The sequence below is a fragment of the Rana temporaria genome, chromosome 1 (assembly GCF_905171775.1).
Source record: "Rana temporaria chromosome 1, aRanTem1.1, whole genome shotgun sequence".
Classification (NCBI taxonomy): Eukaryota; Metazoa; Chordata; class Amphibia; order Anura; family Ranidae; genus Rana; species Rana temporaria.
Genome location: NC_053489.1, coordinates 612,114,974 through 612,140,616, shown reverse-complemented (window position 1 = coordinate 612,140,616; position 25,643 = coordinate 612,114,974). Strand labels below are relative to the sequence as shown.

Genomic DNA, 25,643 nt, shown 5'->3' with positions numbered 1-25,643 from the left:
CTCCCAAACAATATTGACGTCCTTTTTTCCCCACAAATAGAGCTTTATTTTGGTGGTATTTGATCACCTCTGCGGTTTTTATTTTTTGCGCTATAAACAAAAAAAGAGCGACAATTTAAAAAAAATATATTTTTTTTTTACTTGTTGCTATAATAAATATCCCAATTTTTTTTAAAAAAAACTATTTTTTTTCTCAGTTAAGGCCGATACGTATTTTTCGACGTATTTTTGGTTTGCGCAAAAGTTATAGCGCCTACAAAATGGGGAATAGAATTATGATTTTTTTTCATTATTTTTTTTTTACTAGTAATGGCGGCGATCTGCGATTTTTATTGGGACTGCGATATTGCGGCGGACGTATCGGACACTTTCAACACAAGGGAAGGGGTTAACACTAGGGGGTGAGGAAGGGGTTAACTGTGTAGCCTGGGTGTGTTCTAACTGTGTGTGGGGAGGGGGGTGACTGGGGGAGGTGACCGATGCTGTGTCTCTATGTACAAGAGACACAGATCGGTCTCCTCTCCTCTAACAGCGCGTGGAGCTCTGTGTTTACACACAGAGCTCCACGTCCCTGCTGTTACCGGCTGTGTCACCGACGATCGCGTGTACCCGGCGGACATCGCGGCCGCCAGGTACACGCATCGGGTCCCCAGCAATGCGGCGGCACAGTGGTTACCCGATGCGCGCCCCCCAGTGGCGCGCGCGGGTAATGCATTTCAAATGAGGTCCAAAGACGTCCAGTTGGCACCTGAGAACCGCGCTGTTGGCGTCTTTTGTCAATAGCGCGGGTCTCAAGTGGTTAACTGTTGACTTTTGCCCATAGTTCTACATACTAGGAGGGTAACTGGCCTTCACCCAAACTGGCCCCAGCACATGTGACTAGCTGGTAGAAACCTTGGATTATCAACTGATTATCGTACCTGATTACAACATCAAATTGATCAATTTTATGTCCAAGCTCCAGACCATGAAGGATTCCCCCACTCCCTATGACAATACAGCGTTTGCATTGTTTGTGTTTCAGTTCCTTGGGAAGTTCATCTTCGGACATCATGTTCAATGTGTCATTCAGTTCTTTAAGATACTGGCGAAATCCAAATGGAGGACCATACTGGAAGAAGGACTCATTGAGGTATTTGTTTTTCTTGACAAAGCCGAGTAATCTCATGTCATACTTGTTGGGAAACAATCGGTTCATCTCTGCTCTGGCAAATCCTGGCCGACATTTTGCTTCCACCACATTCTTGGCAAATGTGTGTGCGCGCTGTGGAAAACAAAAAAAAAAACAGTTAGGTCATAATAAATTCCTTCTACACTGCAGAACTATGGATATTGGATTTACAGTCCACTCACATTTAATCTATTGATGTTGAATAATTAAAAAAAAAAGTATTGTTTTAACTTTTATATAGTTAATCTGCTGCTGTATTGCCCTGTGCAGTATAACTTTGAACCGGAGAGGAAGAAGCTGCACCATAAGCCATTGAAGCTCTAAAGCTCATGTGTCAACCACAAGGCCCACGTGCCATTTAATGTGGCCCTTAGACCTCTTATGTAGGTCACTGTCGTCAGTGTATGTAGGTCACTGTCGTCAGTGTATGTAGGTCAGTGTACGTAGGTCACTACCGTCAGTGTATGTAGGTCAGTGTATGTAGGTCAGTGTATGTAGGTCAGTGTACGTAGGTCAGTGTATGTAGGTCAGTGTATGTAGGTCAGTGTACGTAGGTCAGTGTATGTAGGTCAGTGTATGTAGGTCAGTGTACGTAGGTCACTACCGTCAGTGTATGTAGGTCAGGTAGGTCACGGGCCAGCCCGAAAAAAAAGCCTGCGTCACATACTGAAATTTATGGTGTCGCGTTAGTATGTGAGTCACAAGCCTGACTAAACAGAACTACAATTATCTTTGATGGGTAAATCACTTCACATTTACAGTGCCTTGAAAAAGTATTTATACCCCTTAAAATGTTCAAATTTTGTCAGGTTACAACCAAAAACGTAAATGTATTTTATTGGGATTGTATGTGATAGACCAACACAAAGTGGCACATAATTGTGCTGTGGAAGGAAAATAATATATGGCTTTCCAAATTTTTTACAAATAAATATGTGAAAAGTGTTGCGTAATTTTTTTTTCCGCCCCTTAACTCTGATACCCCCAACTAAGATCTATTGGAACCTATTGCCTTCAGAAGTCACCTAATTAGTAAATAGAGTCCACCTGTGTGCAATTTAAAGGGTCACTAAAGGAAAAAAATTTTTTAGCTGAAATGACTGTTTACAGGGCATAGAGACATAATAGTTAACTGATTCCTTTTAAAAATGATTAAAAATTGATAAAAAAACAATCATATAATGTGCCTGCAGTGTAGTTTCGTTTTTGCTGTTGTTTGCTGGTTCTCTGATGTACAGAGAGCCACTAGAGGGCAGTCAGCCAATAGAGAGCAGTGATACTTTGTCTAAAACTCCTCAGCACCAATCCAGTTTCGTTTTACACACAGCTCCTTGATTAGTGACCACCGTGAGAAATCTCCCAGTACTGTGGTTATCAGGAAACAGGCAACCAGGAAGTGTCCAAAACAGAGAGGATTTACAGCAACATCAAAGCAAAAACGAACAATGAGGACATGAAACCAGGACTGCAGCAAGGTAAAGGAAGCTATTTAGCTAAAAAAAAAAATTCCTTTAGTGTCCCTTTAATCTCAGTATAAATACAGCTGTTTTGTGAAGCCCTCAGGATCATGAAGCATCATGAAGACCAAGGAACACACCAGACAGGTCAGGAAAAAAGTTGTGCAGAAATTTAAATGCGAGGTCAGGTTGAAAAAAAATATCCCAAGCTTTGAACATCTTACGGAGCAGCACTGTTCAATTAATCATCCGAAAATAGAAAGAGTATGACACAACTGCAAAGTAAACCTAACACGACATGGCCATCCACCAAAACTGACTGACCAGGCAAGGAGAGCATTAATCAGAGAAGCAGCCAAGAGGCCCATGGTAAATCTGGAAGACCTTCTTCCCGGCAGTTCGTAGTGGAGAGGGCCCACAGAATACCACCCATGAGGGGCCAGCCCACGCACCTTCATCTTTAGGCTGATGAATTTCCGGGATCGTGACCTGGCACTTGGTGAGGCCCGCAGAGTGGAGGAGCTTTGGTTTGAGAACACAAAGATTATGATGTTCCCGGACTACTCCGTCGACACCAAGAGGCTCCACAGAACCTTTAATCACTTCAAGGCTCAACTCCACACCAGAGGCATCAAATATAGCATGCTGTTCCTGGCACGTTTGAAGATGGTGGATGGGGAGTCCACACGCTACTTCACCTCTCCGGAAGATGCCTCTCACTGTCTGGATACTCTTCCCCAGGCCCGGTAACTGTATGTATAACCGCTTTGTTTATTTTTTCATGACCCGAGCAGAAACCTCTTGATTTTATTGCTCCTCCATGGCTGCACCTGACTTTAGCCCTGACGCCATATGGAGGGTTCCTGTCCCTGTATCTGTGGAGAGGGGCCGCGTTGGCCCTGCTCTGCAATTCCGAGCCTGCCGGCCTAAGCCTACCCATAGTACACTTGCATTTGCAGCATCTGCTGGCCCTGATGAACTATCCTGGCCACCAGGTCCGGCTCTGGACAGCATTTGGCTCCCTCTCCACTCCAACTGCTGATGTACTGCAGAGACTTCTATTCCTGGTGGGCTTGGGGGGGGGGGGGGGGACAGGGAGAATTGCCTTAGGAGTCTGATGTTCCAGTTGCAGGTTTTTGCTTTCCACCGTTGCCTAATGTTATGAACCTTAAGTTTGTGCCCCTAGCTTGTCCTAAGTATTTTTCTGGTTTCCCTTTTTTCTACTATTATTTTTTCTACATACGCTGATCCCACCTCCATCCAAACTATTGCAGAGGCTTGAGGGCGATGCTCTCCGGACTGAACTACATTCTGGCCCGCCTGTGCTCTTGGTGGTCGCCTGTTTCGCCGCCAGTCCCCTTCGGAGGACTTCCTATTGTATGATAGGTTTGTTTGGGGAGGTAAGCACTCCGAGTTCCCCAACGGATGTGTGGGGTGGGTGAGAGGGATTTCTATGCTTTGTTTTTTTTTTTCTTTCCTTTTTTTGTTTTTTTTATGTTTGATGTTGGTACAAGCAGTGGTTCACCTTGGACATCTTTCCCAACCCTTATCGTGTGTGGGGGCTGGGTGTCCAATGTTTTACAGATAACTGGTTTTGTACTTTGTGGCACATGCCTTTTTCTGGGTCAGTCTTGTCAGTGCTCCCCCTACGATTATACACTTTGTGGCACATGCCTTTTTCTGGGTCAGTCTTGTCAGTACTCCCCCTACGATTATACACCTCCTCTATCACTATGGCCCCCATAAGAATTATTTCATGGAATGTCTAGGGGCTGAATGACAGGGTCAAACGGTCCCTGGTTCTGACCTATCTTAAGAAATACTGCCCTCACATTTGTATTTTGCAGGCGTCCCTCCTGGTGGGTAGCAAGGTTCTCAGTCTGAAGAAACCGTGGGTGGTTCATCACTACCACTCCACATTCTCTGGGTATGCACGGGGGGTTAGTCTTAGTACACAATTCCCTATCTTACACCCTGCTTGATGTTAAGACTGACCCGGAGGGCAGGTATATATTGTTGCATACTGTGATAGACACTGTTGAGATGTTAATTCTGGGGGCTTGTATATACCACCTCCAGCTACTGTTTCTCTCCTGACACCTCTACTGGCCACTTTTCCTATGGATATATGGTTCTGAACCCCTCTCTTGACAGGTTGTCCCCGGGTATGGGCGTAGACTCTCCCTTAAACAAATGGGCATCCCTTTATGGCCTGGTGGATGTTTAGCGGTGGAAGTTCCCGGCAGACAGGGGTCTTTACTTGTCAGTCTGCCTCTTACCGTACGATGTCCAGAATTGATTTTGTGTACGTCAGTGGAGGTTTACTCCCCCCACATACGGGAGGTGGGTATGCTCCGCAGGGGTATTTCGGATCATGCTCCTATGCTCCTTTGCATGCAGACTGGAAGCATTAAACTTCATTTTTTTCAGCACGTCGTTGTGTTTTACGTCACCGCTTTCTGACACGATCGGTTCATTAATCGATGGTTTGTAGGCACATCAGACCATCAGTCAGCTTCATCGGTTAACCGATGAGAACAGTTCTTCGGACCATTCTCATCGGATGGACTGATTGTGTGTACGCGGCCTTAGGCTGATGTAATGTCCCCTGATGGCCTGAAGCGGCAAAAAGGGCTACCTAACTGTAAATGTTTTTCCAATACCTGCAGCTCCGCCATGCCTATCGATCCCAGTTTCCTGTATTTCCTGTGCTGGAGACTACTAGGGTCGAGCGGCTGCTGAGTATGGTGGAGGAGACTAGGATGGCAAAAATGACTCCACAAGGGACATAGAGGAAGGTCTCATAGTGTAGTAATTTTATTAAGGTAAAAAATGACAACAAATGTCAATTACACTCACATGTTACAGTGCCAATCCAGGCACCAGGTGTAATCTGCATGTGTAAATTGGCTAGTCCATGAAGGATGGCGTGTAGTCTGCGTCTCTCCTAAGGGCAAAGCCTAAATGGAATGTAGTATGCAAACCTGGAATGGGGCATCCTCTGCATGACACAGATCAGGGTATATAGTTCAGCATGACACAGACCAGGATATATAGCTCAGCATGACACAGATCAGGGTATACAGAGCAGCATGTGTCAGGGACATGCTGGCCATAGTGCAGCTGAAGCTCCTAGGCAAAGGCAAATACGCATGTGCAGAGGTGCATTTGCAGGTGCATAGACTAGCGCGTATGCGCATGCGCGGGAACATTAGCGATAACAGGTGAATGCGCATGTGCGTAAATGCGCGCACACGTTGGCCATTAATGGTGGCGCCAAATGGCCTATATAAAGACAGCAGCTGCACTAGTGCAGTGCTGTCTGTTCTGCAGCTTTACCCGAGTCTGATCCTGTATCTGCATCTAATTACCTGTGTTTGACCTGGCTTCCTTGACTACGCTTGCTTATCTCCAGTCTTGACCCCAGCTTGCATTAACCTTGTTCTACCTGCTATTCTGCCTGATATCCTACTTTACATACATAGTTGGTTACATAGTTAGTCAGGTTGAAAAAAGACACAAGTCCATCCAGTTCAACCACAAAAAATAAACAAACAAAATAAAAAACACAATGCAATCCCATACACCCAACTCCATACCCACAGTTGATCCAGAGGAAGGCAAAAAACCCCAGCAGAGCATGATCCAATTTGCTACAGCAGGGGAAAAAATTCCTTCCTGATCCCCCGAGAGGCAATCGGATTTACCCTGGATCAACTTTACCTACAAAACTTGGTACTCAGTTATTTTATGTACATTTAGGAAAGTATCCAGGCCTTTCTTAAAGCCATCTACTGAGCTGGCCAGAACCACCTCTGGAGGGAGTCTGTTTCACATTTTCACAGCTCTTACTGTGAAGAAACCTTTCCGTATTTGGAGGTGAAATCTCTTTTGCTCTAGACGTAAAGAGTGCCCCCTTGTCCTCAGTGTTGACCATAAAGTGAATAACTCAACACCAAGTCCACTGTATGGACCTCTTATATATTTGTACATGGTGATCATATCCCCCCTAATTCTCCTCTTCTCAAGAGTGAATAGATTTAGTTCTTCTAATCTTTCCTCATAGCTGAGCTCCTCCATGCCTCTTATCAGTTTGGTTGCCCTTCTCTGCACTTTCTCCAGTTCTCTGATATCCTTTTTGAGAACTGGGGCCCAAAACTGAACTGCATATTCCAGATGAGGTCGACTGCCAACCTCTGCCTGTCTACTGATAAATCTGATAAATCTCTACTTACCATGTATGCCATATCTAAATATCTATGATTGACCCAGCTTGTCTGACCCTGCTCCAGTCTTGCTACATCCAGTACCTGGTGACGCTGTCCTGCATCTGCTGTGCATCTGCACCTGCTGCTGCTACTGCCACCTGCTGCTCGCATACCCAGCCTGGTCCTCTCTACCTTCAACAAGAGATTCCGCAGGCACTACTACCTCATTACGCTTTTGCGGCCACTGTCGCAACTCCAGTGGTCCCTGAGCCAGGGCCGAAGAGAGGTCTCTTTCTACACGTCAGACTGTTAAATTTTACAAACTGGCTTCTGAATGGCGGGGAGGAACTTTAGTGTGAAAATAGCGAAAATTGATTTGCTATCGTCACACAATTGGGTGGAATCAGGGTGCCCACCCTTTTTTGAAGCCTATTAGAGTCTCTGGCTCTAATTAGGTGCTTAAAAAAATAAACGCACCCATGCGCCCTCAATGCACTGGCCGCCACTGCTTATAAGACTGCAGTTTATTACCAGAGAATTTTCATTTGTCCTGGCATTGACTAAGTATAATTAAAGTGTCATTTTGTTAGCCTCTCTCTCCTGAGGCCACAGACATTTTTATTGAAAGCTAGTATTGTTTAAGATTCTTGGTATTGTGTAACAGACATTTAAGTCTCTTAACGTCCTTTTCAGCTGAACCATTGTGATGCAATCTGGAAAAACATTTATTTCTCCTCTAACAAAACTCAAGGGGCCAGATTCAGATAGATTAGCGGATCTCTAGATCCGCGTAATCTATCTGTTTTTCGATCCGCCGGTCCAATTTTGCGAGACTAGTGCATGATTCACCAAGCACTTACCTTGAAAATTGCACCGTCGGATCGTAACTCCCCCCGGCGGAATTTAAATTCCACGGCTAGGGGGAGTGTACAATTTAAATCAGGCGCGTTCCCGCCCCGATTTAACTGTGCATGCGTCGGCCAGCGAAATTTGCCAGTGCGCATGCTCCAAATGACGTCGCTAGGACGTCAATGTTTTCGGCGGCTACGTCAATTGCGGCCATCCGTATTCCCGATCGACTTACGCAAACGACGTAAAAATTTGAATCTCGGCGCGGGAACGACGGCCATACTTAACATTAGCTACCCCTCATATAGCAGGGGTAACTATCCGCCGGAAAAAGCCGAACGCAAACGACGTAAAAAAAAGATTCACAGTAGAAATACGCCGGCGTATCTACTGATACTCTGGCGTATTTTCAAATTTGCCGCTTCGTATCTTTAGTTTGAATTCTCAAACCAAGATACGACGGCTTTAGGCTTCGATCCGACAGGCGTACGGCTTCGTACGCCTTCGGATCGTCGGTGTAATACTTCGGCGCCCGCTGGGTGGAGTTCGCGTCGTTTTCCGCGTCGGGTATGCTAATTAGCTGTTTACAGCGATCCACGAAGGTACGCGCGTTCGTCGCATTCTCTTACGTCGTCGCTAGTCGGCTTTTCCCGGCGTATAGTTACGGCTGCTTTTTTATGGCTTATATTTAGACTGCCCATGTTAAAGTATGGCCGTCGTTCCCACGGCGAATTTTAATATTTTTTTTTTTGCGTAAGTCGCCCGTGAATAGGAAAGTACGTAACGCACGTCGCCGTTCAAAAGATTACGTCGGTGCGACGTCATTTCACGCAAAGCACGGCGGGAAATTTAAAAACGGAGCATGCGCAGTACGTTCGGCGCGGGAACGCGCCTAATTTAAATGATACACGCCCCATTTGAATTAGGCGGGCTTGCGCCGGACGCATTTACGCTACGCCGCCGCAAGTTTGAAGGGAAGTGCTTTGTGAATCAAGCACTTGCACTTAAAACTTGCGGCGGTGTAACATAAATGGGATACGTTAGACCGCCGCAAATGTACCTGAATCTGGCTCACAAACTTTAATGGCATCCCAGTCTTAGTCCGTGGGGGTTCAGTATTGAGTTGGCCCACCCTTTGCAGCTATAACAGATTCAACTCTTCTGGGAAAGCTGTCCACAAGGTTTAGGAGTGTGTCTATGGGAATATTTGACCATTCTTCCAGAAGCGCATTTGTGAGGTCAGACACTGATGTTGGACGAAAAGGCCTGGCTCACAGTCTCCGCTCTTCCTAAAGGTGTTCTTTTGAGTTGAGGTCAAGACTCTGTGCAGGCCAGTCAAGTTCCTCCACCCCAAACTTGCTCATCCATGTCTTTAGGGACCTTACTTTGTGCCCTGGTGCGTAGTCATGTTGGAATATGATGGGGTCCTACTCAAACTGTTCCCACAAAGTTTGGAGCATGAAATTGTCCAAAATGTCTTGGTATGCTGACACCTTAATAGTTTCCTTCACTGGAACTAAGGGCCCAAACACTGAAAACAACCCCACACCATAATCCCCACTCCACCAAATGATTTCCAAATACCAAATATCCATAAAGACATAGATGAGCGAGTTTGGGGTGGAAGAACTTGACTGGCCTGCACAGAGTCCTGACCTCAACCCAATAGAACACCTTTGGGATGAATTAGAGCGGAGACTGCGAGCCAGGCCTTCTCATCCACATCAGTACCTGACCTCACAGATGTGCTTCTAGAAGAATGGTCAAACATTCCTATAGACACCCTCCTAAACCTTGTGGACAGCCTTCCTAGAAGAGCTGAAGTTGTTTTAGCTGCAAAAAGTGGGCCGAAACAATATGGAACCCTACAGACCAGGACTGGGATGCCATTAAAGTTCATGTGTGTCTAAGACAGGCGTCCCAATACTTTTGACAATATAGTGTAGGCGCGGTAAGAGGGAAATCCCTCTTAGCGTAAATATTATTGTTTCCACCTTCCAAATTTCATCCCCGTTTTGGTGGTCTTCTCATGGGTCGGTGAGCATGTTTTTCCGTCATTGCTCTATTACTTTAACGCATGTCCAACAGAGGTCAAGTTTGATGATTCTTTATAAGGTATTTTCATGGTCTTATACAAAGTTATTCAATACCTGTTCTCCCTCCCTTGCACTTCTCCCCATTTCTTCCCTCCCCTCTTCTCCCCCCCCTCCTTTTTTTCCCCCTCTTTCCCAGTTTTTTCGGGGACAGTTTTTCTCATTAACAAATTTATGATTATTGCAATGTATTTTGTACACTATATTGTATGTAAACTTGTATGTTTTTTTCTCAGATGTCAATATAATGTCTAATTATACAGTCTTTGAGGTCCTGATGAAGCGGATTTGTCTACAAAACGCGTCGACCCACATTGCATAATCTGGGAGGATCTTCATGCTACAAATCCTCTATCTCCTTAAATGGGAGACAAGTGGTAGACTTGATGTCTTATGTAAAACAATGAGTTTTTAAATGATGAAGTTTTAACTAATACAATAAAGACATACTGAATTTTGAAATAGTCTTTTGCCGGAAATTCCGACAAGAAAAGTCTGATGTGAGCTTTTGGACAGAAATTCCGACTGTGTGTATGCTCCATCGGACTCTTGCCGTCATAATTTCTACCAACAAAAGATTGAGAGCAGGTTCTCTATTTTTCCTTCGGAAAAAATTCCTATCGGAAATTCCGATCGTCTGTATGCAATTTCGAAGCGCAAAAAAAAAACACGCATGCTCAGAATCAAGCAGAAGAGCCGAACTGCCTATTGAACTTCATTGATCTCGGCTGTATAATTTTTTTTATATACACAAATGCTTCTAAACGGAATGAGTTGTTTTACAGGCGAGGGTCCTGTTATAAAAAAAACCTAGAAGAATTTTCTTCTTCTTCAATAAAAAAATAACTTGACCAAAAAAAAAATTGTTAAAGTAAAGAACATGCTAAACTTTAGCGTTTGAGTGACTGTAAAGTGTTTAGGGACAGTCTAAGGAAGTGATTCTCATGCCGCCTACACACAATCATTTTTCGGCATTTAAAAAACGACTTTTTAAAAAAAACGTGTGGGCTTCACATAATTTTTCGGGTTCTGAAAAACGACAAAAAACTTTTTCGAACATGCTGCATTTTTTAACAACGTTTTAAACAATGTCGTTTTTCGGTTGTAAAAAATTATCGTGTGTGGGCTAAAACGACGTTAAAAACCCGCGCATGCTCAGAAGCAAGTTATGAGATGGGAGCGCTCGTTCTAGTAAAACTACCGTTCGTAATGGAGTAAGCACATTCATCACGCTGTAACAGACGGAAAAGTGCGAATCGTCTTTTACCAACACGAAATCAGCTAAAGAGTGACGTCATCCGAATGGAACTTCCCCTTTATAGTGCCGTCGTACGTGTTAGAGCATTTTTTTTTAAACGACCATGTGTGGGCAACGTCGTTTTAATGATGAAGTTAGAAAAAACGTTGTTTTTTCTACATGCTGAAAAACTTTGTTTTTTTACATGCCGAAAAATTATCGTGTGTACACGGCATCAACCTCAACTAAGTCTCGTTCTTTCAGAGGTTGGAAGGGGTTCCCCTGAGGTTTGGCCGGATGGGCAGCTTGGTTCACACCATTTAAAGTGACAACAAAGCTGGAGTTAGGCTTTAGTGTTGCCAACCTCCAGCAGCATTTTTTACCAACAAAACATGGAAAATTTACCGATGGATCACATTTTTTCTGACAACCTGAAAAATCACAGAACTATTAAAAACAAAGAAAAACAATATCTAAACAGTATAAACGCATAATGGAAACACTGACAATACCCATACGCGCCCCTGCTGTGAGCTTCCTGACCCTGCCCTCGGGACCCGCAGACTCGATGTCTGCCGGTGTCCAGCGATTGTGTCACAGAGCTGCATAACGGGGGATGCCTGTGTAAACAAGGCATCTCCCTGTTCTGCCTAGTGACAGGAAACCTTTGTGTCTGCTCCCTGTAATCGGGAGCAGCGATCAGTGTCATGTCACAGTAAGCCCAGCCCCCACACTGTTAGAATCACTCCCTAGGACACACTTACCCCCTTCCTAGTGCCCTAGTTTTTAACCCCTTCCCTGCCAGTCACAGTTATACAGTAATCAGTGCATTTTAATAGCGCTGATCGCTGTATAAATGTGAATAGTCACAAAATGGCGTCAAAAGTGTCCAATGTGTCCGCCATAATGTCGCAGTCATGATAAAAATCACAGATCGCCGCCATTACTAGTAAATAAAAATTATTAATAAAAATTCCATAAAACTATCCCTATTTTTTACAAACAAATCAAACGTTTATTGCGATTTTTTTACCAAAATTATGTAGAAAAATACGTATCGGCCTAGACTGAGGAAAACTTTATATTATTATTATTATACAGGATTTATATAGCGCCAACAGTTTGCGCAGCGCTTTACATCAGGGAAGACAGTACAGTCACAATACAATCAATACAGGAGGGATCAGAGGGCCCTGCTCGTTAGAGCTTACAATCTAGAAATATATATATATATATATATATATATATATATATTGGGGATATTTCTTATAATAATCAAAATTGTCGCTCTATTTTTGTTTATAGCGCAAAAAATTAAAACCGCAGAGGTGATCAAATACCACCAAAATGAAGCTCTATTTGTGGGAGAAAAAGGACGCCAATTTTGTTTGGGAGCCACGTCGCAATTGTCAGTTAAAGCGACGCAGTGCCAAATCGCAAAAAGTGACCTGGTCATTTGGCAGCCAAATCCTCCGGGGCTGAAGTTGTTACAAAAAAAAAAAACAAGGAAGTGCTAATGCCAGAATGAAAGGCAGCTTTAGTCAACAAAGCATAAAGAGATGTGTTACAATAAGAAGTGAACTGTATAAGGCTCACAAAGGGAGAAGATACTGGCACAAAGAGTTCAGCCAGCAAGAATATCTCTAATGCCGCATACACACGATCGGAATTTCGATGTGAGCTTGGTGTAGGTCCCATCGGACAATTTCTGTCAAAATTTCCAACAGCAAAAATTTGAGAACTTGTTCTCAAATTTTCCGACGGGAAAAGTTCTTGTCGAAAATTCCAATCGTTTGTATGCAATTCAGACGCATAAAAATCTTACGCATGCTTGGAATCATTGAACTCTTGACTCCGACAACATTTTTGTGACCGTGTGCACGCAACACAAGTTTGAGCCAAAATTCCGTCTGAAAAAATCCACGGTTTTGTTGTCGGAAATTCCGATCGTGTGTAAGTGGCATTAGAAGATCAGTTGGTCAGGGTAAGGGAAAGTCCATGATTGTCATTATTCTAGAATATAGGCATATTCTGGAAGGGTATATAGGACCACCTGCGGCCTCAGAGTTGTGGCGGCTCTGTGTAAAACCAAAGGAAGCAAATATGAGAAGGAAGGACACGCCAACTACCGTATATACTCGAGTATAAGCCGACCCGAATATAAGCCGAGGTACCTAATTTTACCACAAAAAAATGGGAAAACGTATTGACTCGAGTATAAGCCTAGGGTGTCCATGTGCATGCCTCACTGTGTCCATGCCTCACTGTGCCCATGACTAGACTTACGTTTAACATGGGAGTATATAGAAGGGGTTCCCAGCTTTGAAAAATCGGTGCTCCCCTGCCGTAAGTCCCCCAGAATACAAACTTTGTACACTTGTAGAGGAGAATATGTGCGGCAAGTTTGGGATACAGGGGATCTACGGCCGGCCGGTGCCTGGTCCTCAAATCCAGGAGATCAGGCGCAAAAAGGTGACTCGCGTATAAGCCGAGGGGGGCATTTTCAGCACCAAAAAATGTGCTGAAAAACTCGGCTTATACTCGAGCATATATATGGTAAGTGCAGTATCCCAGTTCGTTTATTACATAAAGAGGGGTCAAAAAACTTACAAGATGTAAATAAAATATAGGCTCATCTGTCTGTAGATCTCTTTAGATGGATCATCCTTATACGTCCTGTGGGGTTGTTGGTTATATGGTTCCAGCTGCTTTGCAAGGATAGAGACAGTTCCTGGAGCCTCGAGAAAACCAGGAAGTCGCGCTGTACCAGCGCGGAACGCACCACGGATATGACGTTACCGGAAGGATCGGAGGTCGGAGATCATTTTTCGGGTTGTGAAAAATCCTCGCATGCTCAGAAGCAAGTTATGAGACGGGAGCGCTCGTTCTGGTAAAACTACTGTTCGCAATTGTAAGTAAGCACAATCATCGCGCTGTAACAGACAGAAAGGCGCGAATCGTCTTTTACTAACACAAAATCGGATAAAGCAGCCCAAAGGGTGGCGTCATCTGAATGCAACTTCCCCTTTATAGTGCCGTCGTACGTGTTGTACGTCACCGCGCTTTGCTAGAGCATTTTTTTTTCCACGATCGTGTGTAGGCAAGGCCGTTTTAATGATCAAGTTGAAAAAAAACATTTAGGTAGATTCACAAAGAGTTAGGCCGGCTTATCAGTAGATAAGCCAGCCTAACTTTGAATCTACGCCGGCGTTTGTTTAAGCGTATGCTCAAACAGAGATACGCTTAAACAAAGCTAAGATAGAACAGCGCAAGCCGTCCTATCTTAGCTTGCAATTTTTTGGATGGCCGCTAGGTGGCGCTTCCATTGCGGACGGCGTAGATTATGTAAATGAGCTTTTACGGCGATTTCCGAACGTACGCGAGCCCGCCGCAGTCGATTAACGTCGTTTCCGTAAGGCCTTAGGCGACCTAAAGTTATTCCACCTATGAGGTGGAATAACAATGTTAAAGTATGGCCGCCGTTCCCGCCGCGAGGTTCGAATTTTTTACGTCGTTTGCGTAAGTAGTCCGCGAATTGGGAGTTTCGTCGTTTACATCCGCGACGAAATCAATAGGCCCGTACGGCGTACTTAGCCGCAATGCGCCATGGGAAATGTAGGCACCCGGCGCATGCGCAGTAAGAAAAAACGTCAAAAAACGTGAGGTCAAGCCTCATTAGCATTAAACACGCCCCCCCCAACCCATTTGAATTAGGCGCCCTTACGCCCGCCGTGTTTACACTGCGCCGCCCTAAGTAAGGAGGCAAGTGCTTTCTGAATCATGTACTTTCCTCTCTTACTTAAGGCGGCGTAGTGTAAACACGCTAGGCTACGCCGACCTATTTTTAGGCTCCCCTACCTGAATCTACCCAATTGTTTTTTCTAGAGCCGGAAAAACGTTGTCGTTGATCGTGTGTACGCGGCATAAGGATTACAGAATTGAAGCCTGCATTTTAAATGCTAACCTGAAAATAGCTGCTCGTTTATTTTTAGTCAGACTGTTTCGCTTTCAAGGAAACCTGATATGTGAAACATATGGTGGCTGCAACTGCTGCCCTCTTTTCCAGTCACTGATCAAGAACAAGTACAAATACTGGATACCATTAATGTCCAAACAGAAAAACGGCCAGCACCACAGGAGGTCTTTGTCTGCTGGAGCTCTGGTCATTTTTGCTATTTGGTCGTATTGTTGTTCTGGTTTGGTAATGCAGTTTCTAAGGAAGAGTCCGCAGGGTAACTAGGATTTTCAGCATTAGAATACTTCCCCACAGCCCTTCATACGGGGCCTAAAGTAGGGAGGCGGAGTGGCTTCCCGATCACGAAGGCTCTCACAGCAGTCATATTTTTGGTAGTCCATCCATCTGGCTCCCGATCAGAAGCTGTGACTAAGAGCGGTCCTCGACAGCTAGGTCAGTGTGTTAGAAGGGCGCTTCCAGCATACAACCTCAGACCACTACGGAAGACTGGATCAGAACATCTCCAAAACTGTTGCACTGTGGAGTTTCCCAGTCTGCAGTGGTCAGCACCTAACAAAAGTGGTCCAAGGAAGGAAAACCAGCAAACGGGTCACGGGCAGCCAAGACTCCCTGATGAACGCGGGGAACGAAGGCTGTACAGTTTGATCCAATAGAAAAGCTGCTGTAGCTCAAATTGCTGAAATAGTTAATGGTGGTTCCAACAGAAAGGCGTCCGGACACACAATAAAACACAGTTTGTTGCATGGGGGCTGCAAAGCTGCAGACCAGTCAGAATGCCCATTCATCCCCATGTCCACATACCAAAAGTGCCTACAATGGGCGTGTGAGCATCAGAACTGGACCACAGGAGCAATAGAAGAAGGTGTCTTCAGGGTGTTGCCTTGGCCTCCAAATTCTCCAGATCTCAGTTCAATTGAGCATCAGTAGAATGTGCTGAAAAAACAAGTCCGATCCATGGAGGCATCTCCGTGCAACTTACAGGAACTAAAGGATCGGCTACTGACGTCTTGTTGCCAGATACGATAGCATACCTTGAGTGGTCTAGTGGAGTTCATGCCTCAGTGGGTCAGGACTGTTTTGGTGGCTAAAGTGGGACCTACTTCATATTAGGTGGGTGGTCATATTATGGCTAATCAGTATAGCCTAGATTCACGTAGGGCGGCTTTACCTTGTGCGGGCGTCGCGTATCTTATTTACGCTACGCCGCTACTTAGAGAGGCAAGTGCTGTATTCACAAAAGTTACGGCGGCGTAGCATAAATCGGCCGGCGTAAGCGCACGTAATTTAAAGTATGCAGGTCGTGGGCGTGTTGTATTTAAATTAAGCGTGACCCCATGTGGATGCATGGCCGAACGAACTTCGCATGCGCGCGCATGCTCAATATCACGTCGTATTTACGCCCAAAGATACGCCGTCTCAATGCCTGTGATGTGAAAGTAACCTACGCACAGCCCCATTCACGTACGAATTACGTAAACGATGTAAAAAGATACGCTTGTTCCGATGTCCATACCTTGCATGGGCTGCACCACCTAGAGACCTGCTTTATCTTTACGCGGGCGTATGTCTAACGTAAACGGCGTAACTAATTGCGACGGGCGTACGTACGTTCGTGAATCGGCGTATCTTGCTCATTTGCATATTTGACGCGGAAAACAACGTAAGCGCCACGTAGCGGCCAGCGTAAATATGCACCCTAAGATATGACAGCGTAGGAGACTTACGCTGCTCGTATCTTAGCCAAATTTAAGCCTATCTGGTTTCCAGAATACTCTTAAATATACGACGGCGCAGATTCGGACTTACGACTGCGTATCTACTGATACGCCGACGTAAGTCTCTCAGAATCTGGCCCTATATGTGCAGTGGTTGGGTGTTTAAGCACACTTATCCTGCCGCCGCATATATATGCGTTACACGGTCGGAAAGAGGTTAATGCTTTACCTGTGACTACCTTTTAAATACTGCAGCACACAAACAGTTATTGCATTATTGTTGTTGCTCCTGCTTTAAATTCTGCCAGCCAGAAGGGTAGCTTATACCACAATGCCTGTGCGTTTTTTTCCCCCCAACCTTCTAATCTGCCAAACCTATGAATCCCAGGGGACAACCTGGAAAGCTGTAATTATATATATAGCAAAATAACAAAGCAGTTACTGTTACACATGAGACAGGCTCCTCAGGTTCTCCTTAATGTATTGCGCCAAGGGAGGCATCTAGGGCATAACAAACACAGATCCCCTTGTGTATTGCCAGGTGAAGGGCAGAACTCACTGATACAGAGAATGGAGAGACTCATCCAGCCTGGAAGTAAAATGATATCTTCTCCTCCAGCTTGTCTATTGTCCTGATCGGGATTTGATTACTCTGCATGACACCATATCACAACCTGGGAAAGGATCTGCAACAGACCGCGACAAGGGTCTGCCCACTGTACACTTCTGCATTGGGGGCTCTGGGTGCACAGCCTAATACTTGATGTACTCCCTTCAGGGTTTTATTAACTGTTTTTGTCATTCATTTGTTTGAATTATTGACTAAAAATCTACAAAATGTTGAACCAATCTACATCAGTCTATCACTCATTCGAAGTTTAGATCCGATTTGCAATCACATTGAAAAGTTTGTCATTAAAGAGACCCTTTCACTAACTTAAAAATTGCAGTTAAAATAAGAGAATTTTTTTTTTTTCAAAAATGATTTTTAATAGGTAGATTCAGGTAGAGTTAGGCCGGCTTATCAGTAGATAAGCCGACCTAACTCAGAATCTACGCCGACCTATGTTTAAGTGTATGCTCAAACAGAGATACGCTTAAACATATCTAAGATACGACGGCTTGCGCCGTCCTATCTTAGATTGCAATATTTTGGATGGCCGGTAGGTGGCGCTTCCATTGCGGTCGGCGTAGAATATGTAAATGAGGGGATACGCCGATTCACGAACGTACGCCCGGCCACCGCAGTCGATTTACGCCGTTTACGTAAGGCATTAGCAGGCCTAAAGTTATTCCACCTATTAGGTGGAATAACAATGTTAAAGTATGGCCGCCGTTCCCGCTGCGAGATTCGAATTTTTTACGTTGTTTGCGTAAGTCGTCCGCGAATCGGGATTTACGTTGTTTACGTCCACGTCAAAATCAATAGGCCCTTGCGGCGTACGTAGCCGCAATGCACACTGGGAAATGTAGGCGCCCGGCGCATGCGCAGTTAAAAAAAACGTAAAAAACGTGAGGTCAAGCCTCATTACCATCAAACAAGCCCCCCTCCAACACATTTGAATTTGGCGCCCTTACGCCCGCCCGCTTTAGACTACGCCGCCGTATATTAGCAGGCAAGTACATTGAGAATAATGTACGCTACTTGGGATTTTTTTTTACCAAAAATATATAGCAGAATGCAAATTGGCCTAAATTGACAAAGACATTTTTTATTACATACGTTTTATGGCAGAAAGTTAAAAAAAAAAAAAAAAAGCTTTTATTCAAAATCTCTGTTTGTTTATAGCGCAAACAATAACAACCGCAGAGTTGATCAAATACCACCAAAAGAAAGCTCTATTTGTGGGAAAAAAGCACATACATTTTTATGTAGTGCCGTATCGCAAAAAATGGCCTGGTCATTAAGGGGGTAAATCCTCCTGGGGCTGAAGTGGTTAAAATGCTTACTTGTTTTTCTGTGCCATAAATGATGTGCCTTTGAACTTGCTAGAAAATGTTACTCCACCATGAAGAGTCAATTCCCTAGCACAGCCCCCTATCTCCTTGCCCATTATAGCCCTCGCCTCTTCTGGGAGTGTCTAATTACTCTTGTGCTGACCCAGCTCCTCTGCCCCTCTTATCACCTCTCTACATAACCTTATATGTAGCTGCCAGGGAGGAGCAAAGGAAAATACTACAGAGCAGTGGTCTCCAAACTGTGGCCGGGCGGCGGATGTGGTCCATTGCTTCTCTTTATCTGGCTCTTGGTGCATTATTCTTCCAATGGATACCAATGATGGAGGACCATTCCTCCCAATGACATCAATGATGGGGTACCATTTCTTCCACTGACAACAGCAATGGGGCTCTAGTCTTCCAACTGACACAATCAATGAGGCTCTATTCCTCAAACTGACACCAATGATGGGGCACCATTCCTCCCACTGACACCATCGATAAGGCACTAGTTCTCCAAGTGACACCAAAAAATGGGGCACTATGCCTCCCTCTAAAATGATTACTTACTGACACTGGGGTAGATTCAAGAAGCAATTGCGTCTGCGTAACCATAGTTACGCAGCGCAATTGCTTACTTGCGCCGGCGTTACGAATGCTCCTGATTCAGGAATCTCGTTACGCCGACGGCAGCCTAAGATATGACTAGCATAAGGCTCTTATGCCAGTCATATCGTAGGCTGCATTCTTACGTTGACCGCTAGGGGGCGTTCCCATTGTGGTCAGCAAATTGCATACTAACGCCGATTCACAACGTTACGCGAGCCCTGCGTACGCAGTTTACGTCGTTTCCGTCCGTCGGGTTTCGCGTAAGGCTGCCCCTTCTAATAGCAGGGGCAGCCAATGTTACGTATACCCGTCGTTCCCGCATCGCGAAGTTTAAATTTTACGTCGTTTGCGTAAGTGAATCGTGAATGGCGCTGGACGCCATTCACGTTCACTTTGAAACAAATGACGTCCTTGCGACGTCATTTGCCGCAATGCACGTCGGGAAAGTTTCCCGACGGAGCATGCGCCCTACGCTCGGCGCGAGAACGCGCCTAATTTAAATGATTCCCGCCCCCTACGGGATCATTTAAATTGCGCGCGCTTACGCCGGGCATTTTGCCGGAGCGCCCACGCAATTTACGGAGCTACTGCTCCGTGAATCGAGGGTAGCGCAGATAATTTGCGGGGGCACAGGACAAAAACGGTGCCCTGCGCCTACGTAAAAAATGCGAAAATCTTACTGAATCTACCCCACTGATGCCAGGAATGCTTCTACTACCACTGGCAAAAGCCGGCCCCCCTAAAGCCTGAAGGACAGTAAACTGGCCTTTTTTTTTTTAAAGTGCCATAGAGCATCATTAGAGTGACAGCTCTGAGTCTACTAGTGCTGCTGACATCACTAAGATGGCGACACCCAACAGCCGTTTCAGGTGTTTTGGACAGAATAGGAATTGAGGAGCGCTCCCCACTGATACACACACAGGTAGCAATGAAAACATTTGATTGAGCAAGAAATAAAAGTCAATGTGAACATGTGGCGGGCACATCTCAAAAGCCCATTTACACTAGCCCCAAATATTAGTAAATGCATATGAAAATTCATCAGTTGTGCCTAAAGCTGAATTCCAAATCGCTGCTGAAGTGGCACTTTGTGGGTAGTTTTAACCCTAGTGGCCGAATACCTTCGCAAAAATTACAGTAAAAATAGAGACGTTTTACCGCCACCCGCTCGCCCTAGTGTTAAAGGAGCATTCACCTTGCTTCTGAATATCAAAAGTCTACTTGCTTTTTTTTTTGTATTTACAAAGGTATTTTCTACATATATAAAACAATCCTAACATTGATTTCTGTCTGTTTACAGAAGAAGTAGATCCAGGAATATATATATATTTTTTTACTTTTATGGGTCCAGCTTGGTTACATCAAAATGCTTCATATGTCACAACCAAAGAGTTGCTGTGGATGCAGAAATTCACTGTAGTAGTCTGTGGTACATACATTCCATGCTGGTCTCTACTCAAGCAACTTGCCTTCTGTATACTGTATACGGTGGGCACTCACTTGGCACCTCCACCATTACATAAGGCAAGTCATCTGAGCAGCACCCGGAAGGGATCTGCGCCGTCTGTATGTAGCACAGACCATAACAGTGAATTTCTGCATCCCCAGCTACCCTTAGGATGTGGAATGTGAAGAATTATATGTAACCAACCTGGACCAATATAAAGGCCAGTTCAGCTTTAACACAGAGGCCATTTTTACAAAGTTCTGTGCACTCATTATACAGAATTATAATATGACCATTTATTAAAACTATCATACCTTTATGTGATCGGGGTCCACGTTTCTAAGTTCACACGTCTCTGCATCCTGACTCACTTTGCAGATATAGAGTATACATATTATAAAACCGAACAACAATATACACCTAGGAAAAGGAAAAAACAAGTCCAGTTTAACACTATACAATGCTCATACGACAGGCTTCTTGCATTATATATATATATATATATATATATATATATATATATATATATATATATATATATATATATATATACACACACACACACACGCGCATACATACATACATACATACATACACACACACAGTTCAACCCTAACTTTAAAGCCCTGTACACACGATAGGTTAACCAGAGGACAACGGTCTGAAGGACCGTTGTCTAAGGCCTCGTACACACCAGCGGACAGTCCGATGAAAACGGTCCGCCGGACCGTTTTCATCAGACATGTCCGCTGGGAGATTTCGGTCTGATGGTTGTACACACCATCAAACCGAAATCCGCGCGCACAGACAGCGCGGTGACGTGTCCGCGCTGTCGCCGCGACGATGACGCCGCGACATTGGAAGGTCAATGCTTCCACGCATGCGTCTAATCACTTCGACGCATGCGAGGGATGGCGGCCGCTCGGACATGTACGGTGAGTCTGTACAGACGACCGAACATGTCCGACGGACAGGATTCCAGCGAACATGTTTCTTAGCATGCTAAGAAACATTTGTCTGCTGCAAAACGGTCGGCTGGACAAATGTCCGCTGGAAACCTGTCCGGTCGGCCGTAGACACGACCGAACATGTCTGCTGAAACTGGTCTGCGGACCAGTTTCAGCAGACATGTTCGGTCGTGTGTACAAGGCCTTAGGTTAACCGATGAAGCTGACTGATGGTCCGTCACGCCTACACACCATAGGTTAAATAACCGATCGTGTCAGAATGTGGTGACGTAAAACACAACGACGTGCTGAAAAAAAAAGAAATTCAATGCTTCCAAGCATGCGTCGACTTGATTCTGAGCATGCGCGGGTTTTTAACCGATAGTTTTGCATACTAACGATCGGTTTTGACCTATCGGTTAGCAATCTATCGGTTACATTTTAAAGCAAATTTGCTTTTTTTTAACCGAAGGTTAAATAACCTATGGGGCCCACACACGATCGGTTTTGACTGATAAAAACGGTCCGTCAGACCGTTGTCCTCTGGTTAACCTATCGTGTGTACGAGGCCTGACTACTGACAGGTTCAGTGACTGTTACAATGACCTCTGAAAGTCGGGGGCTGCGGCTCGGCAGGTGGGAATGCCCGAGAATTAAGAGGTTCTGGACAAGAGTGTACCATTTGATTTAAACAGTAACAGTATCCCCAAGAATTCCTTTGAAAGGCCTTATTAAACCTCAAACCCCTCTCTGCCTTTCCTCAATTAAAATTGATATACCGTATTTAATCGGCATATAACATGCACAGGCTTATAACTCGCACCTTAATTTTAAGAGGGAAGTTTCAGGATTTTTTTTTTCATTTTAACTAAAGAACTTTGAAGCAAAAAAGGGGCAGTGCCCATCAATGCAGCCTGATCAATGCCCATCTGCAGCCTCAAAATTGCCCATCAATGCAGCTTGATTAATGCCCATCTGCAGCCTCCCCATGGCCATGAATGCAGCCTGATCAATGCCCATCTCAGGGAAGGGGGCGGGATGAGCGCCGTCAGATTACATACAGTGAGAATCTCCTGTTAACTCGGCGGCCGCTTTAATTCAAAGTCCCGCCTCCTGGACCGGCTTCTGTGATCGACAGAACATTGGTCCAATGCCGGCCCAGGAGACGGGACTTCCTATTACAGAGGCCGCTGAGTAAACACTAGCTTCTTGCTGTAGGTAATCTGATGGTGCTCGTCCCGCCCCCCTCCCCGTTCTCTCCGAGGCAGCCCAAATTGCAGTATCGGCGTATAACAGGCACACACTATTTGCAACCGATTTGCAGGGTGAGAAAGTGAGAGTGTTATATGCCAATAAATACAGTAATTTATTTTCACAGCTGCTAAGCAAACCTTAGTGAGGACATGGAAATCTGGGATTCGAACAAACATGCACGTAAAATAAAAAATAGCATGGTACTTTTAGAAAATGGCAGCAATTTTACATGATAAACTGGACCTTAACCACTTGGGATCCACGCTATGGACGAAAGACGTCCACAGCGCGGCTCTCAAGTGCCGGGTGGACATCCCTGGACGTCCTGTTGTTGTTGTTGTTCCCCCGTGCTCACTGTGGGCACAGTGAGGCGTGCACATGGGCAATGTTGACCCTCTTTTCTGCTTACAGTAGCTGCTGCATTCTCACCCTTGGCTTATACTCGAGTCAATACGTTTTCACTGTTTTTTGTGGTAAAATTAGGTGCCTCGGCTTATACTCGGGTCGGCTTATACTTGAGTATATACGGTACCTCTAAACTGATGACCAGTAAAAGCTTTTAAAGCATTGCCTATGAAAATTTCTAAATACCAAAGTTTGACGCTGTTTTACAGACACGCGCAGTTTTCACGTTTGAAATGTTTCGCATCTACTTATTGCCACCACCTCTCCCTTAATATTTTTATTAACTTTACTGTAATTGTACTAAAAGTTTGTGTTTATAATAATATCGCACGACATAAAAAATATATATATATTTTCCAAGGTCTTTGCTTTCAGAAAATATATACTGCGAGGGGGGATTTAACGAATCTTCAAGCCTAAAATGATTCTTGTACAAAAAAAAACAACAACTCTGGCAGCGAAAGGGTTAAATGTTATGATGTGTCCAGTGTTGTCTAACCATTATGTGAGGACTGTTATTTATTAAAGATAATGAGGTTTATTATCCTCTCCTCTTTATCTTTACTTATCTTTATCTTTATTATACCAATTAATGCTCTGTTTGCAGACTGTTGTAAAACTGTATAAGAGGAACTCATTTAATCTCTCACCCATTTTTGAAATGTGGCAATTAACAACTAAATAAACAAAAAAATCTAAATGTAAAACAATACAGCTTGCCAATCCTTATGCCCCGTACACACCATCACTTTATGTGATGAAAAAAAATGACGTTTTTAAAAACGTCACTTTAATTGACCGTGTGTGGGGGAAAACGTTGTTTTATGTCTTCTAAAAAACGACCAAAAAAAATTGAAGCATGCTTCAATTTTATGTGTCGTTTTTCAAAACGTCAACTTTTACTTCACAGAAATTGACCGTGTGTAGCAAAAACGTCGTTTAAAACGACGTTTTTTCACCCGCGCATGCCTAGAAGCTACTTATGAAGCGAGCTTCAATGGAAAACGTGGTGGAACGTAACCTCGCTTTGCTAGAACATTGTGAGAAAAACGATGGTGTGTAGGCAACTTCGTCTTTGAAAATTGAAGTTTCAAAAACGTCATTTTTTACTTCACAGAAAATGTCGTTTTTTTTCATCACATAAAGTGATGGTGTGTACGGGGCATTAGAGCCGGTTCACACTGCGGCGGCACGACTTCGGGGGCGACTCTGCAAGTCGTCCTGAAGACGACTTCAGAGGCGATTAACAAAATGACTTCTGTATAGAAGTCAATGCAAATCGCCCCGAGCCGCCCCCGAAGTCGTGCAGGAACCTTTTTCTAAGTCGGAGCGACTTGCGTCACTCCTATTAGACTCCTATTAACACTATCTGTTACTTTTTTTATTCAACCCAGCGATCTGAATAAAAAAAAAACGTAAGAGCTCAGGTGGAGCCGCTGTACTAAGTATCCGATGTTAGTACAGCAATCTCCCCTGCTGTGCTATTTTGTTCTGATAAGCCCCCCCTCACACTAGAACACTCTGATCAGGGCTCTCAGCTATTGGCGAATGGTCCGAATGCCACTCAGTTGAGCTGGTCAATGCCGCCAAATAGTTGGTCCGTGTGTACGGCCCTTAACACAGAAAAGGAAAGGGGTGTGTAATTCACAGAAGCTTATAACATTGTTTGAGGTTTTGGTTCAGTGCACAGGAAGTTGCACTTCCCGACCGCCCACCGTGGATATACGTCGGGACTTTGACATTAAATACCGTTGTTATGGCAGCAGATCGATGCCATAACCCCGTTATTTTTCTCTACAGCAGGCGGTCCGCAATAACATAAAAATGGTCTCCGTGGCGCATTCACCGTGAGATCACTTTTATGGGCAGCGGGAGAGGTGCCCCTCCTGCCGCGTTTCGGTGGTCTCCACGGCTTACCAGAGCCGTTGGAAGCAGCGGAGAATATCATGTCCTGTGGCTTGATGGGCAGAAAGTCGAGTGAGGGCATGATGGTCCCCACTCAACTCTATGCCCTTGGTGGACCGAAGCAACTTCAAACGTCACTTCCGCCCAACGGCCTAAAAGGGACATTTTTTTTTATTGGAAAAAAAAATAACTTTTTTTTTAATGCTTTTAAATGTCAATGTGAGATCAGAGTTCTTTTTGACCCCAGATCTCACATTAAAGAAGTACCGTATTTATCGGCGTATACCGCACACTTTTTTGCCCTGAAAAACAGGGCAAAATCGTCTGTGCGCGATATACGCCGATACCCGCTTCCCGAGCTTTGTTCGAACCACTGCGCCGACATATACCGAGCGCAGTACACTCGGGTATAGTCGGGCAGGCTCGGCTCCT

The 25,643-nt window shown here is 44.6% G+C and overlaps 1 protein-coding gene across 2 annotated transcripts in view; it reads right to left on the bottom strand.

The window, feature by feature from the left end:
* The window catches only part of ST3GAL5 (ST3 beta-galactoside alpha-2,3-sialyltransferase 5), a 153,532-nt gene that overhangs the window by 16,998 nt on the left and 110,891 nt on the right, over positions 1 to 25,643 (bottom strand). Inside the window, exons 3-4 of one of the 2 annotated variants that reach the window (XM_040335242.1) lie at positions 21,015 to 21,120; positions 921 to 1,264 (exon numbers count right to left, since the gene is read on the bottom strand). In XM_040335242.1, the coding sequence (XP_040191176.1) occupies positions 921 to 1,264; positions 21,015 to 21,120 (450 nt within the window). The remainder of the gene's footprint in view (positions 1 to 920; positions 1,265 to 21,014; positions 21,121 to 25,643) is intronic. The other variant, XM_040335243.1, reaches the window with a different exon arrangement.